Genomic DNA, 17163 nt, shown 5'->3' with positions numbered 1-17163 from the left:
CTGATGGCTCAGAGCCTGGAGCCTGTTTCTGATTCTGTGTCTCCCTCTCTCTCTGCCCCTCCCCCGTTCATGCTCTGTCTCTCTCTGTCCCAAAAAATTAAATAAACGTTGAAAAAAAAATTTTTTAAAAAATAAAAAATAAATAAAAAAGAATATCTGCTTTAGAGAAACTACCTTTGCCCATTAGACAGTTTTCATCAGGGACTCTGTATTAGGGTTGTCCAGAGAAACAGAACAGAATGAGATTCTGAATACATGATTCGCTCTCTCTCGCTCTCTCCCTCTCTCTCTCTCGATGATACAGGCACAAATGTCTACCTATTTATGTATCTATTTACAGAGAGGGAGATTGGCAGAGATTCATTTTAAGGAATGGGCTCATGCCACAACTGTGGAAGCTGAGAAGTCAAAAATCTGCTGGGCATGTCAGCAGGGTGAAGATCCAGGGAACAGACATTACAGTTTGAGTCCAAAGACAATCTGCTGGAAAAATTCCCTCTTCTTTGGGGAAAGTCAATCTATTATCTTAAGGCCTTCAACTGATTGGATGAGGCCCACCTGTATTAGACAGGATAACCTATTTTACTCAGAATTTACTGATTTAAATGTTAATCTGATGTAAAAAAATACCTTCTAAGTAACACCCAGACATATTTCAACAAATATCTGGGTCCCATAGCCTAGCCAAGTTAACATAAAGAAGTAACCATCACAGGATCTATCCCTTCTAGACAAAGAGCAAGCATGTGGTTCAAGCTAGGTCAAGCAGGTGCTGTGCACCTGAGTAGGGGTCACAGAAGTACATCCTGTCCCCTAGTCACACCAAGACCATATGACCCTGTCCCTCTGCCCTAACACATAGTCATGTCTTGTGCTTTCCAATCTCCATTATGAATCCCTTTAATCAAGTCAGTAGTCGATTCTTGGAGGCCCCAGAAAACATCCAACACTTCGCTTTTACCTGGGCCAGAGTAATCTGGTTTGCTTGGGGGTGGGGGGAAACAACCCACAAACTCTAATTGCCTCAAGCAGGGTCCAGATATTTGGAAAGACACGAATCAGATTGCTGATGGTCATTCTGGAGATCGGTCCTCGAGGATGAAGGGGTTCCAATGTTTAATGTGGATAATTACAAAAAATTTTTTCCTCGTAATTTACAATGAACAACCAATCCTTTTTAAATTAAAATAAATAATGAAACAATTTCTAAATGAGGAAGTGGAATGAAAGCACAATTTTGAATAATGTATGCAGTGCAATTCCTATCTTTAATAGCAGTAGAAGCTCCAGAGGCAAGTCTGTAGAACTGAAGGTTTTTGTGGGACAATTTAAAAAACTTTATTGAAATCCATTGTTTTTGTGTTTACAAAAAAAAGAAAGACAGAACAGGGTCCTTGTTTCCCAGAAGCACGTTTACAATTTGATCCATTGATATATTTTTGGCTCACCGTATTACCTTGTGGCATTTTGCATCAGCTGCTGCCTCTTCCCAAAGCAATAATGTATTGCATAATTAATTCGGCACAAGTGGTGACTGTGCCAAATCAGTTTATTTAAAATAAAAACCAAAAACAACTCTACTCTTCTTCTCAATAAAGGTACTGAATTATTTTTAAAGGACCATACTGAATTAATTATGAATAGCACAGTTGGAACATACACAAATCAATTTTTAAAGCTGGAATTTCAATTAAAAATAGTTAGACATTTAACAACTAGTGTGAATTAGCTACTTCCTCCCATGAGTCTCTGAGTAAAGACCCATCCAGGTGAAGGAACTCCAGGGGCAATGATAACAGTATCAATAGCCAGTATTACCAAATGTGCACTGTTTGCTAGGAACAAGTTAAGTGGACTGTACAAGTCTTCCTTTACAGCCCTCGTGAAATACCACATATTGGATTTTCTTATCCCCATTTTAGAGAGGACAAACTCAAACTGAACTTTAGAGACCTTAAGGAACATTTGCAACATCACCCGAGGTTCAAGCTGGACTTCAAGTTCTCACAAACTGCCCTACATTGTGACAGTGAACACCTGTGTGGAACTTCCCATCATCAAGTTCCAGAATAGACATTCACAAAGTTATAGACATCAAGTCCAAGTTGAAGGACACTGTCTATTGTCTTTATATCAACAGATATAATAGGAAACACATCTCTGATGTTAAAGTGGTATTTGGAAAAAAAAAAGTATCTGAACAAGTTGTTCATCAAGACTAGTCAGACTTCTACCTTACTACTGAGAAGAATAGTGACTTTTTCCCTGTAACTGATATTCACAAACTCGGTTCCTCCTATTGTTTTTCATTCTTTAATTGTTCCAAACATTGGAAAATATCTTCACACTGCCTTATAAGTGGAGATACAGTAATAGTTGAGGCTCTTCAATGTAAATTTTGGCCAGTGATGGAAAGAGCAAAGGATTCCTTTGCTCACATCCAATTTCAGACACTACCTTCAGAAGAATCGCCACGATATGATGTCTTACTCTACACGATATTTGCTAAACTCTAGCTTTTGTTGGTTCATTTGTCTGGTGTTTAACTCGCGTTTCCCCACCTTCAATCTTGAACTTCTTCCCTCCTCTGTGGGCGTGGGTGTGACTATTGGCAAAAGGAAACAATGGTCGGTGATGCAGTAGGTTCAGTCTAGATGTGTGAATTATCGCTTTCCCCTTCAACCTACTTGACAACTCGACAATGTTCGCATTGGAAGGGTATTGGTGCTTTGGCAGATGCCAAATGTTTCTTTCTTAATCCACCAGTGGGCTGCCTTAAAAAGAGCCCCATAGAACACATTTTGAAGATATGTTGCCTAAAGACTGAGAGAAGATAAAATTTAATATTTGGAACATTACTGAAAGGAAAAGGCGGCATTTTTATGAACGTCTGGGGACAACAATTATAAACTGGAACTCTGGACGACAGCAGGGAAATCTGCATACTTTATCTAGAGTACCTGTTAGACCCCTATTTGGAGGTGATGCTTGACTAGATAATGACCAAGTAGGGCAGTGCTTACCATTCTATTTGCATTTGGAAGCACTGCAAGTGTATTAAAAACTTATATGTTACCATGACTAATATTTGGGTGATATATACGTATAATAAATGATCATGCACCAAGTTATATATCATCTACATATATAGAAGATACATACATGTTCTTTACATGTACATATTTGTGATAAAAACACGCATTGTGAGTGAGAAGGGAGGAGCCATGCTTGATCGTATTGTTATACCCAGTACCCTAGTGCATGGAATGTATTTCTTGAAATTTTAACTCATGGTTTAATACAATTCAATATTTACTGAACATTTACTACATGAAGCGGATACATGACACAGTAGGGGATAATGAAAAATAGAAAACTGAAGAGCACACCGTCTAGGGAGAGGAACAGACAAACGACTAAGTGTGGCACTTCCAACAGGAATACATGGGGACATGGAAAAACTTAAATCTGCGAGCCCATCAGTTTGGATGAACTGAGATGAACCTTGAAAAACAAATATAAGCTTAGTACAGGGAACTAAGTGAAGAGAAGGGAGGGTGGTTGTCAGAGAAGTTCAGGTGTAGACGCAAACTCCATGCACTAGATAGGTTGTACTATGCATGTTATAAGAGATGAGACTGGAAATAGACATAAAATTACTTTTAGTGACATGTGGAGAGCTTTGGAGCTTATCTGGTATATGATGGGAATATTGAAGCTTTTTATTTTAAACAGTGAAAGATCAGATTGGAATGTATTTCAAAAACATAACTGCCTTCAGTGAGATGATGATCGAGGGTCCAGAGTTGAGAGTAGGTCTTTAAATGAGTATTTTGGCAGTGGAAGCAGGCATCACACATATGTGAGCATCTCAGGGATAGCACCAAATGTTTCTTTGTAAACTGCTGGAGTTTGGGATAGGGGTCATTGAAATCAAGGTCCAAATCCATGATGTCTTCAAGGGTAACAGGATGTGACCCAAGAGAGGGATGCATGCATTAGAAAGGATAAGGAGGCACTGTGAAAAATACAGGTAGAAAATATCAAGAAAGAGAGAAATGTAAGCTTGGAGGTCTAGGAAGAGTTCAAGTCAGAAAACATTCTGATCATCCCTATTTGGAGAAAAACAGAACCCACTGGTATCGGTTTGATGAATCCTAATGAAAATTATAGTGAAAAAAATTTTGTTTCGAAGGACAGAAATCTGGAAAATCCCTAAGATTTAAGAATAAGCAAAGAAAAAATAATAAATTAAACAAATAAGTAAATGAAAATTCAAGGAGAGACATTTAATTGGGGGGTAGAGGGGGCAAGCCATCAAAGACATAGGAGGAAAAACCCAGGACCATCAAAGACATAGGAGAAGAAACCCAGGGCCATCAAAGACATAGGAGGAAAAACCCAGGGCCATCAAAGACATAGGAGGAGAAACCCAGGGCCATCAAAGACATAGGAGGAGAAACCCAGGGCAGAACAACCAGTAGTTTCATAAAAGGTGAAAAGGGGAAGTTCCTGGATTGTAACAAGCACGAGTCTGGAGGAAATTATAAGTGTTGTATAATTTCCTGAAGATGGCCACCACTCCTGTAATACTGGGAAAGCTTCCCTGGAAGGGGAGAGCGCTATGAAATCAGGACAGGAGCTGCTCTGGACAGTTAGGTGAACACCAGCGTTCGCTAAGACAGATCACAGTGGTGCAGGTGCTCGAGGCCACATATTCCTGCCACCCAACCCAACAGGGACAGGAAAAACTCACTCAAGCATGGCTCCTAGCTACCAGATGATCACGCCTGGCCAGTCACTATAGCTGAAACACAGGACACTACATGGCATAGTAAATAAACAGTAAATTAAAAAAAAAGTGTAATAAATTGATTACATCTAGTATTCACATAGATAATATGTCAATATTATCATATTAATACTACATTGCTTCTCTCTGGGGACAAGTTACCCAGCAAAATACCAACCAATCAACCAAACAGTATGTTAACCCTTCAATTCAGAAAGGAAATAAAAACCGAAACAAAACTGTGTACGGATCCACTGTATCTTTGCACTTCAACAGAAAGTAAGGAAAATAGAGCTGGGGATTCTGTACTCTCCAAATTCTACAGAATTGTTCTGTAACACTAAGAAACTTCAACTAGATAGGCAGAATAACAACTCAATAGAGTCATAAAGTGAGAATAAGGGCGCCTGGGTAGCTCAGTAGTTTAAGTGACAGACTTTGGTTTTGGCTCAGGTTATGATCTCGTGATTTGTGAGTTCAAGTCCCACACTGTGCTCTGCGCTGACAGTGCTGAACCTGCTTGGGATTTTCTCTCTCCTCTCTCTCTTTCTGCCCCTTCCCCACTTACACACACACACACACACACACACACACACACACACACACACACACACTCTCTCTCTCTCTCTCTCTCTCTCTCACTCTCTCTCTCTCTCTAATAAATACATAGACTTTAAAAAAAAGTGAGAACAAATTTACACAATACTGGAAAGTTTTAATCTCCTCCCTATTGTCCTCTCCTCAATTAGCACAGAGTTGAGTATATATTAGGGACCACTAGATATTCATCAAATTAATAAATGAATGACTATTAGCACAGGGATGCAAATTGCATTAGTACCCAGAGACATCAGGTATATACATTTACATAGTCAATATAATATTAAGTTTGGTGTTAGTGAAGACACTAACTTTTGCTGAAGACAGTTTTCTGTTAAAGAAAAACATATGAAATAGTTATTAAATAAGTTTATATTTAAACACATGATTATTTGCATTTCACTCAACAGTAGATTTTTATTATATCCTTGTTCATGAGTTAAACACTGTGCCAGACCATGTTGTAAAGTTTTTCTGAGCTGATAAATTCTGCATGCACTGTGGCAGAGCTAAGAATGGCTTTTCAAGTGAAGAATACCAGTGAGGTAATTGGTGGAAAATTTCACATCAACGCAGAAGGTGAACAGGTGTCAAAGCTTTCAAAATTTGAAGAATTTGTTGAGAAAAGGATCAGCAAGTATGTAATTACAGTCATCATGTCTTGTTTAGTTGATATAAATGGTTAGTTCTCTTGCTCTAAATAGCAAGATTTTATTTATTGAAATTTCCAGAAAATTTAGCCAAATATATAAAGGAAAGTTTTTAAAAAGGAGTAAAAAAAATAAAAAGACAGACATAAAGACAGCAATGTGAATGTGCAACTCAAAACCGAGCTCCAGTTCTTAACCCTAGTGAAGCAGAGGGGACCCCAAGCGGCAGGTGGAACAGCACAAGAAACCCGGATGGCGGCTCCATGGCACATCTTACTTTCCAGCCGTCATCACGACAAGATTTCCTTCCCCAGATGTTCTAACAATGTTTCTTCCACCCTTCTCCCTTCAGGAGCTGGTACATACTGTTAGTCCCTGAAAGTGGCCCAGGTTTAATGACACAGAGGGGGCAGTGCAAATTAGGAGTCCAGTTCATGAAAGTTCTGCCCAATTCCCCTGGGAAGCCCCTTCTTAGAACCCAGTGCCTTGCTGTGAGGGAGCCCAAAGAGCCCACGAGGGCCCCGTGTGGAGACGGAATGAAGCCTCCAGCTCACACCCCCAGCTGAGCTCCAGCCAACAGTCAGAGTCGACTTGCTAAGTTAAGCATTCTGAAAGTGGTACCCAGGCCTCAGGCAAGGTGTCCCAGTTGATGGAGCATAGATGGGATGGTCCCTCAAGTCTGGCAAAACTGCAGCTTTCATGAGCAAATTTAAAAATTGTAATGTGAAGACATGTGAATCTTGGTGGTAGTTTCATGCAGTGATTGATAATCAGATCAAGCGCCTAATTTTGCAAGTAAATATGTTTAATTTTCCTATGTGGCAATAAAAATATGCCCCTCATTAAACAAATATTTGCCCTAACTACTGAAATTTGTAAAATTAAAATTCTCCATTTCACAGAATGTTAAACAATGGGTCAATCTGTTAAAAAGGATGATGAAGCATAAAGCTTGATCATTCTGGATTTTATAGCATAGTATTTAATTCAAGATACATGACTTTAAAAGAAAACAGCTTTTCGGGTACCTGGGTGGCTCAGACGATTAAGCGTCCCACTTCAGCTCAAGTCATGATCTCGCGGTCGGTGATTTCGAGCCCTGCATCAGGCTCTGTGCTGACAGCTCAGAGCCTGGAACCTGCTTCAGATTCTGTGTCTCCCTCTCTCTCTGCCCCTACCAGGCTCACACCTCTCTCTCTCTCTCTCCCTCTCTCTCTCTCAAAAAGCAAATAAACATTAAATTTTTTTGAAAAAAAAAAAAACAAGAAGACAGTTTTTACTTATTAGTTGTAAGATCATGAAAGTTATGTAAACCCTTTATCTCAGACATCTCATCTACCAAGTGACCATAATAGTGGTAGCTACCCACCAGGATTTCAGTTAATATTCCCGTAGAGTTTAGCACAGTTCACGACAATCTGAACAATGTCTACAACCACTAGTCACTGTTAGAATTTATTTTTATTCCCCCAAATCTGGAGCATGGCCTTGTCCCTACCATGAAACTGCATAGGAATGACAGAGATGCTTAGTCTGCTATCTGGAAGAGACAGGAAGGGTGCTCAGAGGTGCTTTATAAAACCAATACCCTCTGCTTCCCAAACACCAACAATACATCAAATACTGATAAACAGTCATCATGCTGAGCCACCAATTTTAGTCACTGTGTCTCTATGCCCCTTCTCTTGTGACCTCATGGGTATGACAGCTACATAAATCAACTCAAAGATAAATTAATACTGAAAATATTTTCCTCATACTTTCAATTAAGCTTTCAAAAAATAATGTTCACTCTCATTAATAGTCTTCTTGCTGGTACATTCAACAAAATCACACCATGACATATAACCTTAGGTCATCTACAACTATTTGTCCCGACAAGTTCTACCTTAGCCTTTTTGTCTTTGAAATTACTCCATTTAGCTGAAAATTTACATTATTTTCTTCATGAAATGCACATCACAACATTTCTTCCCCCCCCCACCCCCCCAGCTTCTTTGCTTCACACAAGCCAACTAGACCACTAGTTACTTATGCTGGAAGACACAGGAGTAAATCTCAACCATTTAAGATCTACTAGATCTCAAAGTAAAGCTCAGAGATGCAACATTGGATAATGATCCTTAGAAGTGCACAGAATGCAACATGATTTACACTCAGGAGAAGGAATTTCTTTTTTTATTCTTTCAAAATCTCAAAAACAGAGAGGATTCCCCAAACCACAGTTCTTATGTGTTTGAGAGGGGAAAAAAAAACAACACCTCAAATACCTCCCAACAAAGTCTGACATCCTGAGACACATTCCAACCCAGAAAAAGCTGAATGTTTAACAGAAGAACAGCAAAGACATTAGTCAAGAAAAGATACTAATCTCCTAGGAATTTGGCTCCTTTTAAGGAGAATTATTATTATTATTATTATTTTTATTTTTATTTTTAAGGGAGAAATTGATATTTTAGTGTAAGTAGGATATATATTTGCCTTATAACTTTTATTCTTAGGTATAAATATTTATTACCCAGGCCCAAGGTGTGAATACCAAGCTGACAGCAACTTATAGCTCTATTAGAATATTAAAAAAACAGATGTAGAATCAAGTGTAGAAGATAAGTATTCATGCCTTACCTTTCTGCTTCTTTAAAACACATCTTTAAGAATAGAAATGTGCATTCAGAATTCATTAGCTTCCACCTCCAAACAGCCAGGCACAATCTCCAATAAGATTTTACAACTCTTAAGAGGCTGAAAAGTACTCTATTGACCTGTATGTGTTCTGACTTAGGACTTATAAATTTAAGGAAATACTGAAGTTATTTCTTAGAGTTTCCTAGAACATGTTGGCAACTGAACTCTATTATGATCTATAGGTGGAAAGAATAAAACAATCAGTGCCAAATGGGTGGTTGCTGTGCGACACACTTTCGACTTTGTAAATGATGCCATAATGTGTGGTGACCAAACTCTGCCATACTCTCTGAAAATGGTTTTAGACATAAATACTTTCAACACCCGCACCGTGCAGTTTTCTATTCTCCACTGACATGTTTGCAAAATATTTGAATGGGGTCTCATTGAGGTCAAAGAGGTGCAAGTAAAGGGGAAAGAATGGGAATATATTTACCGGAGTTCTGAGCTCAGGTATGGCAGCTTGGTAGGTGAGCGGGCGACAGTCACGAGTGTTCGGCACAAGGACACAAGGAAGAAACATCGGACCCAAGTCATCTCCGTCCAGAATATCCACCGTGAGGGTGGTGGTGGTGGTTCGCCGCTCATTCAGATTTTGTGCCCGGTCCTGGGAGAGAGGAAAACAGACAAGAAAAACAAAAAAATGAGATGGACTTCACGTTCCCATCAGCTTGACTAGACTGGAGACAGAATTCTTCCTGATCGTAGGCACCTGACCTCTCTTAGAGCATTTACTTTAGAAAACTTGCAACTGCAATACTTTCTTAGCCCTTTGAGAGGGCAATCTTCTCCCAGCTCAAACCTCTTCCAGTTTTACAATCCAGCACCCTTATTCAAAGACCTGGGAGCTGTCCCTTTGGAAAGTAATCACTGAAGAAGACAGAGCCCCCACATCCCTGTCTCCGTGGGAGGATAGGAGCCTACCCTCCACACGAGGCTTGCACCACATTGTGAAAATATCTCCCATCCTTAAGAAATGAAGCCATTTCACTTCTCCTTTGGGAAGACCAATTAGCAAAAACTCTTGGCTATTGATTCCTCCACCACAAGCCCAGCCTGGTGCACGCACATGCACCCACTCGCTCACTCTCTCTCTCTTTTGATGATATTTCAAGCAATCTTGATACATTTTAGATGAATTTTGGTTACTTCCAAGAACAAACAACAACAAAAATGAAAACAAAAAACCCACATCCTGAACAAAAAAAAAAAAAAAAAAGAAAGAAAGAAAGAAAGAAGGAAGGAAAGAAAAAAAAGAAGCAAACAAAGAGTAAAATGAAGGGAGAAAAAAGAGAAAAAAAAACCACCAGATGTGCTATACTCTTAATGGAGAAATGCTGTTTAACGATTCACATAAGCTTTTCTATTATAAATTATTTTGAGACCAGCATTGCTTGTCTTCTGGTAGGATGATGTTGTCATTGAAATAACCTAATTTTCCAAGCTTCCAGGTTATAACTGTCTTATTTTGCTTCTTTATTCTTTGGGATTCTAAAACCACAGCTTCTAGGAAGGGTGCCCTTGTAGCAATAATGGGAACTATCTATTCAGTGTTCTCTTTTTTCCACTACATTATGGAACAATGAGAACAGGGATTTTTGTTTTGTTTTGTTTTGTTTTTCCCTATTTTACCAAGATACCACTGACATATAGCACTGCATGAGTTTAAGATGCACAACATTTGACTTGCGTATATGTGAAATGATTTTACAATAGGTTTAGTTAGCATCCACCATCTCCTACATGTACAGAAAACAAAAAGAAAAAGAAAGAGAAATTCTTGTGAAGAGAATTCCTATCTCAGATCTTAACAATGCTCTATCCCTTCTTTCATCCGACTTGAGTTCAGAACCCACTCTGGTCTCTTCATTATGAAACAGCCTTGACTAAGATCTTGCCTACTCACTTAAACTGGCCCAGTGTTGTTGTCATTGTTGCTTTTCTTGCTGTGACAATGCATTGTTATTAGCTATAATCCATATTTCTGAGATCTCCCTAGTTTCTATCTAATGTCCGTTTTCTGGATCCCATCCAGGACTCCACTTATATTTTGCCATCATGTCCCCTCAGGCTCCTTTTGGTTATGAAAATTTCTCCAATCTCCCTTGTCTCTCATCTCCTTGACAATGTTGAGAACGAGTCAGGCACTTTAGAGCATACTCCTCAATGGGGACTTGATGTTTTTTTCAAGATCAGGCTGGGGTGGTACATTTTGGGGAGGGAGACCAGAGAGATCCAGCATCATTTCATCACATTATATCAAGAGTATATTATTATTAACACGACTCATGATTTAGGCTAACCTTGATCACCTGGTTGAGCTTCTGTTCATCATGGTTCCCCATTGTAAAGTTATTCTTTCTTGTTTCCTTTTTCATTTCTTTGGGAAGAAATCACTATGTGAAGCCCATGTTAAGGAGTGGAAGTGATTTCACTAGAAATTCATATTAATTATATTTATCTAAAGAGTGTTCATCAGGAGGACACAAGGAAGACACAATGGACCTGTAATCTGCAAGTCACCAGTTAGTAAATCTAAGAAAGCAGAGGACAGGTTGTCCTTCTCAAAAAAGGGATGAATACAATCAAGATTAATCACTACAAGATTATACTAATAATTATGATTGGTTGAATGTATAGGGGATAGAGATTTTTAAGAAGTCCTTCTTTAATTGTAAATTTTCCTTGTCTGTTTATTATATTCAGTATAGTTGAAAGTACAGTAGGAGCAGCAAAAGGCATATGAGATAATTTTGGTGCTCCACAAATTAGCTTTAAAACTTAACACTTTAGGGCACCTGGGCGGCTCAGTCAGTTAAGCTTCTGACTTCAGCTCAGGTCATGCTCTCGTGGTTTGTGGGTTTGAGCCCAGCATCTGGAGCTTGCTTCGGATTCTGTGTCTCCCTCTCTCTCTGTCCCTCCCTCACTCATTCTTTGTCTTTCTGTCTCTCTCAAAAATAAATATTAAAAAAAAATTAAGGGGCGCCTGGGTGGCACAATCGGTTAAGCGTCCGACTTCAGCCAGGTCACGATCTCGCGGTCCGTGAGTTCGAGCCCCGCATCAGGCTCTGGGCTGATGGCTCAGAGCCTGGAGCCTGTTTCCGATTCTGTGTCTCCCTCTCTCTCTGCCCCTCCCCCGTTCATGCTCTGTCTCTCTCTGTCCCAAAAAAAATAAATAAAAACGGTGGAAAAAAAATAAAAAAAAATTAAAAAAAATTTAAAAAAAATTAAATACTATACTGTAAATGTATGAGTTTTGAGTACATACGGAAAAATTATTATTAAAGTACAGTTGCCACACAATGTCACATTAGTTTCAGGTGTACAACATAGTGATGCAAAGTACAATTTTATGCCATGCCCCCCCACACCTGTAGCTATGATGGGTCAGCACACAACGTTATTACAGAATCACTGTATTCCCTGTGCTGTGCCTTTCATCCCCATGAATTATTCATTCCATACCTAGAAGCCTGTATCTCCCTTTCCCCGTCACCCGTTTTGCCCTCCCACACCCATCTCCCCTCTGGCAATCACTATTTTGTTGAAAATACTAATTTGGCATAAATTCATATATTTCTTGCAAATTTTAAAAAACACAACTGGCTCATCAAATCTGACATTTTAAAAATTATGGTTGCTTAGGATAAAGTTTTCAAAATGCCAAATCAATCAAAGTTGATAAAAAATATTAGATAACATTTGATGTGATATGGATGTGGAAAAATATCTGAATATCCCATAAGCAGTATTTCTGCACTTAAATGCCACACCACCTTACCCCTTATATGTCATCACCAAGTCAATGGTAGATACAGTTGAGTGTTTATCAAACTCTTTCTTTCAGTCTGTCAGCAACAAATCTAACTATTCTCTACCTCTTTGGGTCATTAAGACTTCCTAAAATGGAGTACAAGTGCGTAAGAGTGGGTGTATGTATGATTACCAAAATACATAATTTAGGTTTTTATGTCATATTTTACCAGCTAGACCCCAAGATCTGACCTTGACTGCCCATCTGCTTGCATTCACCGACCTTTATCTCACATTTTCCCTTGAGCTCCTCTCTCCAGCTTATCTCTTAACTCAGGCAAATGGAAAGCAAAACCTTCCCTCAAGTGAGCAAGCGAGTGACTGTCCTGACAAGACCTCCAACCAGCCCAGACCATGTTGACCAGTTTGAGCTCAACCCCTTACTCACACCTGAGCCAATGGACCACGGTGTGACCTCTAGAAAGACTGACAACTACCTCTACTCGCTGCAATACTAAAATCTCCGCCCAAGGAGGAGCACAAGTCTCATTACATAACACACAGCGTGTGTGCAGGCAGGTTTCCCTAGGACATACGCACGACCCTATGTCTGTGTCTAAAGATGATGACGAGGCTCCCCTATCTAAAAATCCCTCCTAACCCTAAACAAAGGAACCCATTCCCTGCCCAGAGAGCCAGGACTTTGGAAGTCATTCCCCATGATCTCCTTGTTTGCTGCAAATAAAGTTTTCTTTGTGTGGCAACTCATCAGGTACAGTTTCTGATGCACCAAGGAGCAGCTCACGTTGGTTTGGTTATAATATTGGGGAAAGATACTGTTTACAAAGTGTTGACAAAATATGAACTTTTTACTGGGAGAAAAAATAGTAAAGAAGCTACTGTCAGGGAAGAAAAAAATTTCCCTCCGCCCTGTAGCTTCTTGGCTGAGACCCCACACAAGAGAAAACAGATTAGCAGGAAAACAAACAAACAAACAAACAAACAAACAAAATGCTTTAATGATATGTACACACACATACACCCAGGAAAACTGGGAAACTCCCCAAAATGGCCCAAACTGTCACCTTAAACCCGGGCTTCAGCAAAAGACAAAAGAAGATGTTGGGGATGGAGAGTGGGGAGAACTGGGTTTCAGGCAAGGCACAGTAAAACAAGGCTTTCTCTCTGACAGAAGCTTCTCCGGATTTAGCCATTCTCCTCTTCCTGGAGGGGGAGGGACACCCTTGCAGGTGGAGAGTCCCGTGTAGGCATAAACTGCCTACTTAGTTTTCAGAGCTTCCCTGTTGTCTGCTGTTTTGAAACCATAATCCTTATGCCAGTGAGGCATATTCTGGGGTGACAAATTCTGCTCCTCTCCATGTCTACACACAGAGGTAGCACTGACAGATACCCACAGTCCCTCTACGCATGCGGATATTCTGCAGGATTTCTCATTAATATATATTATATAACGTGAGGGGTATGAATATGAAAGTAAGTCTCCAGCTCACTGTGCACTTGTGAGCCCATGGAAGGCTTTAATCTGTGATGTTCTTCTCCCAGTTTAGAACCAAATTTGACCTTAAAAATTCATCTAAAACACAGCCCCTGGAAATTGAGATAAAAACCAAAATGAAAAGAACCTTTCGCTTTTTCTAGTAAAATGCTACTGCTGAAGATTATTCTAGATAAAAGAAATAACATTCTAAATTGGGAATGGTATAAATAAAACATAATTATTTGCATAAATATTTTATGTGATTTCCTGAAGTCTGTATTTCCATTCATTCCTATGTGAGAATCCAAAACATATTAAAAACTAACCACCCCCTCCCCGCCCTGCCAAATTCCTTCCTTCTTTACTCCCATTTTCATTCCTCATTTCTCTTATTTCCTTTACAAAAGTAAGGCATTTTACATTTTTCAATATTTTTTAAAAAGATACTTCATTAGTTTAAAAACTATGACTGTAACTGTCAAGCAAGAATATATCTTTTTTTTAAAATTTTTTTTTAATGTTTACTTACTGTTTTGAGAGAAAGAGACAGAGCAATGAGTGGAAGAAGGGAAGAGAGAGAGAGAGGGAGATACAGAATTGGAAGCAGGCTCCAGGCTCTGCGCTGTCAGCACAGAGCCCGACGCAGGGCTTGAACTCACAAGCGGTGAGATCATGACCTGAGCTGAAGTCAGACGCCCAACCAAAGGGGCCACGTAGGCACCCCAAGAATATATCTATTTTAAAAGTTATTCAAGTATGACTGTTTAATTTGTATTTTCTCAATGTGCATTATTTCACATATCACTTACACACTTGCTAACATTAAACATTAATGTCCATGAAACATTTAATTACCTGCCATACAAATAGGTCACTACTTAACAACTGTGAGTTCAGCTTACAAGGAAGTGCAGGTGATATGAAGAATAATCCAGGTAAAAGCCAATATCCAGTAATTTAAAAGCCTATGTATATTCAACACAGAATCATGAAGGTCATAAGGAATATTCAGCAGTGTGTGGAATCTGACCTAGCTGGAATATTCTGTCTGGGCTGAACAGGAAAGCAGCACTGACTTGGTCCCTAAATCCTCAGCATGTGCATTCAAATTCTCAATCCACTGGTCCCATATGACGGCAACACAATCTACAAACCTTGAGAACCACACTGTAACACAATGGCTGGTGTAGCCAAGACACCCACTGTTTTTGAATGAAGTATTTACTAAATAAGTAGAAATTTTCATCAACATATTGCTAGGAAGAACTAATTTATTTCTTCAAAAAAGAGATATGTGCTTAGAACTTTAGAGATATTGACTTTTATAAATAGCTCGGAGATAACGGATTCATCATCACAATCCACACTTTTTACAAAGCAGTTTTATAAAACTGCAAATATTTAAACTGACGGTGTTAAGGAAATAAAACACCTGCATCTGATGAGAAGTAAGGCCCCACCCCTTTATCCTAATCAAAAGGCTTTCTTTCTAGAAAATAGTTTCATTGTCCACTGTTCTTTGATCAGCGGAGATGAATGCTAATTTGTGATTCACTCAGTACCTGCTCTCTATTTACAAGTGTATCCAGTTAAATATTGTCGGGGAGCAGAGCCAGGGATGATGTGGACTGCAGCAAATACTAAGAAATTAGGTGAATCTCAGTTCTAAAATGAGGATGGAACAGGGGCGCCTGGGTGGCTCAGTTGGTTTCTCCAGTGGGGTAGTCCTCACTAAAAACAGCCTTCGCTGGGGCACCTGGGGGGCTCAGTTGGTCAAGTGTCCAACTCTTGAGTTCGGCTCACATCATGATCTCACAGCTCATGAGACAGAGCCCTGCATCGGGTTCTGTGCTGATAGCACCGAGCCTACTTGGGATTCCCTCTCTCTTCTCTCTTTGCCCCTCCCCTGTTCATGTTCGTTCGTTCATTCATTCATTCATTCATTCTCTCTCTCTCTCTCTCAAAATAAATAAACATAAAAAAAAACAGCTTTTAGGGGCACCTGGGTGGCTCAGTCTGTTAAGCATCTGACTGCGCCTCAGGTCATGCATGATCTCACAGCTCATGAGTTCAAGCCCCACGTCGGGCTCTGTGCTGACAGCGCAGAGCCTGGAGCCTGCTTTGGATTCTGTGTCTCCCACTCTCTCTGCCCCTCCCCTGTTTGTGTGAGAGCTCTCTCTCTCTCTCTCTCTCTCTCTCTCTCTCTCAAAAATAAACATTAATTTTTTTTTTCAAAAAACTAAAAAAAAAAATGAGTACGGAACAGACATGCTGATGTTTTGGTTTGTTTTTGAGCTGCTGCCATAGAAGACTTGGCATAGACTTCCAACATTTACATACTCAGTATTCAAGTGCTTTGTAGCTAAAACACACACACACACACACACACACACACACACACACACACACACACACACTGGCTAGCAGCAAGCACCTCCCAGACTCACTCACAGATACATATATTAGACTCTTTCATTACTTTATCAGCTATTTGCAGTAGGGGAAGAAAAAAATGCCACATAATTAGGTTAGCCCTGAATCTTCTGACCCTGACTCTTCACCTAGGGCCATGGGGGTGTTTGCCCTGCTCTGCTCACCAATGACAGATGGACGATCCCTGACTGGAAACACGAAACTTATCCTAGAGTAACTTGATTCCATTACATTGTTTTATTCAAAATGGAAAAAAAATAAAGAAGCAACAAGATTGTGGGGGTCTAAACCATTTTAGAAGTGATTTTTTTTTTCCTGGGAAGTGTTTTTTTTTTTTTTGGGGATTGAGACATTTAATGATTTTCCTTAATTTTTATGCATGCTGGTAGACAGAATAGCATGACACTTTGCATCTCCACATGCTTACACACCCTGACCACTGGGCACTGTATAAATCTGTGTCAGCCATCAGGTGCCATCACCATCTCCCTCTTTCACTCCTATTCCCCAGAGTACGCCCAAGAATGGGCGGAGCTCAAAACAACTGGTGTAAAATCCAGCACTTACTCCACAAGCAGTAGGAAGGACAGGTGAGGGAAGGTCAGAGTGGGAGCTACTGCTGAAAAGTTGTTTGCTGAAATTGACATCCAGAAGTATATGAAGTGATTTTTTTACATACAAGCCCATATAATTACAATGCTTACATACTGATTTGAATATTCATACATTGGGAGAAAAGACAGAGTAAGAAA

The 17163-nt window shown here is 39.6% G+C and overlaps 1 protein-coding gene across 7 annotated transcripts in view; it reads right to left on the bottom strand.

Annotated features, from left to right (window-relative positions):
- The window catches only part of PCDH15 (protocadherin related 15), a 1549353-nt gene that overhangs the window by 445622 nt on the left and 1086568 nt on the right, over nucleotides 1-17163 (bottom strand). For all 7 annotated transcript variants that reach the window (XM_045040943.1, XM_045040941.1, XM_045040940.1 and 4 more), the window contains one exon: nucleotides 9164-9334. In XM_045040943.1, the coding sequence (XP_044896878.1) occupies nucleotides 9164-9334 (171 nt within the window). The remainder of the gene's footprint in view (nucleotides 1-9163; nucleotides 9335-17163) is intronic.

This window comes from Felis catus, chromosome D2 (genome assembly GCF_018350175.1).
Source record: "Felis catus isolate Fca126 chromosome D2, F.catus_Fca126_mat1.0, whole genome shotgun sequence".
NCBI lineage: Eukaryota > Metazoa > Chordata > Mammalia > Carnivora > Felidae > Felis > Felis catus.
This window is presented reverse-complemented; position numbering and strand designations above follow the sequence as displayed.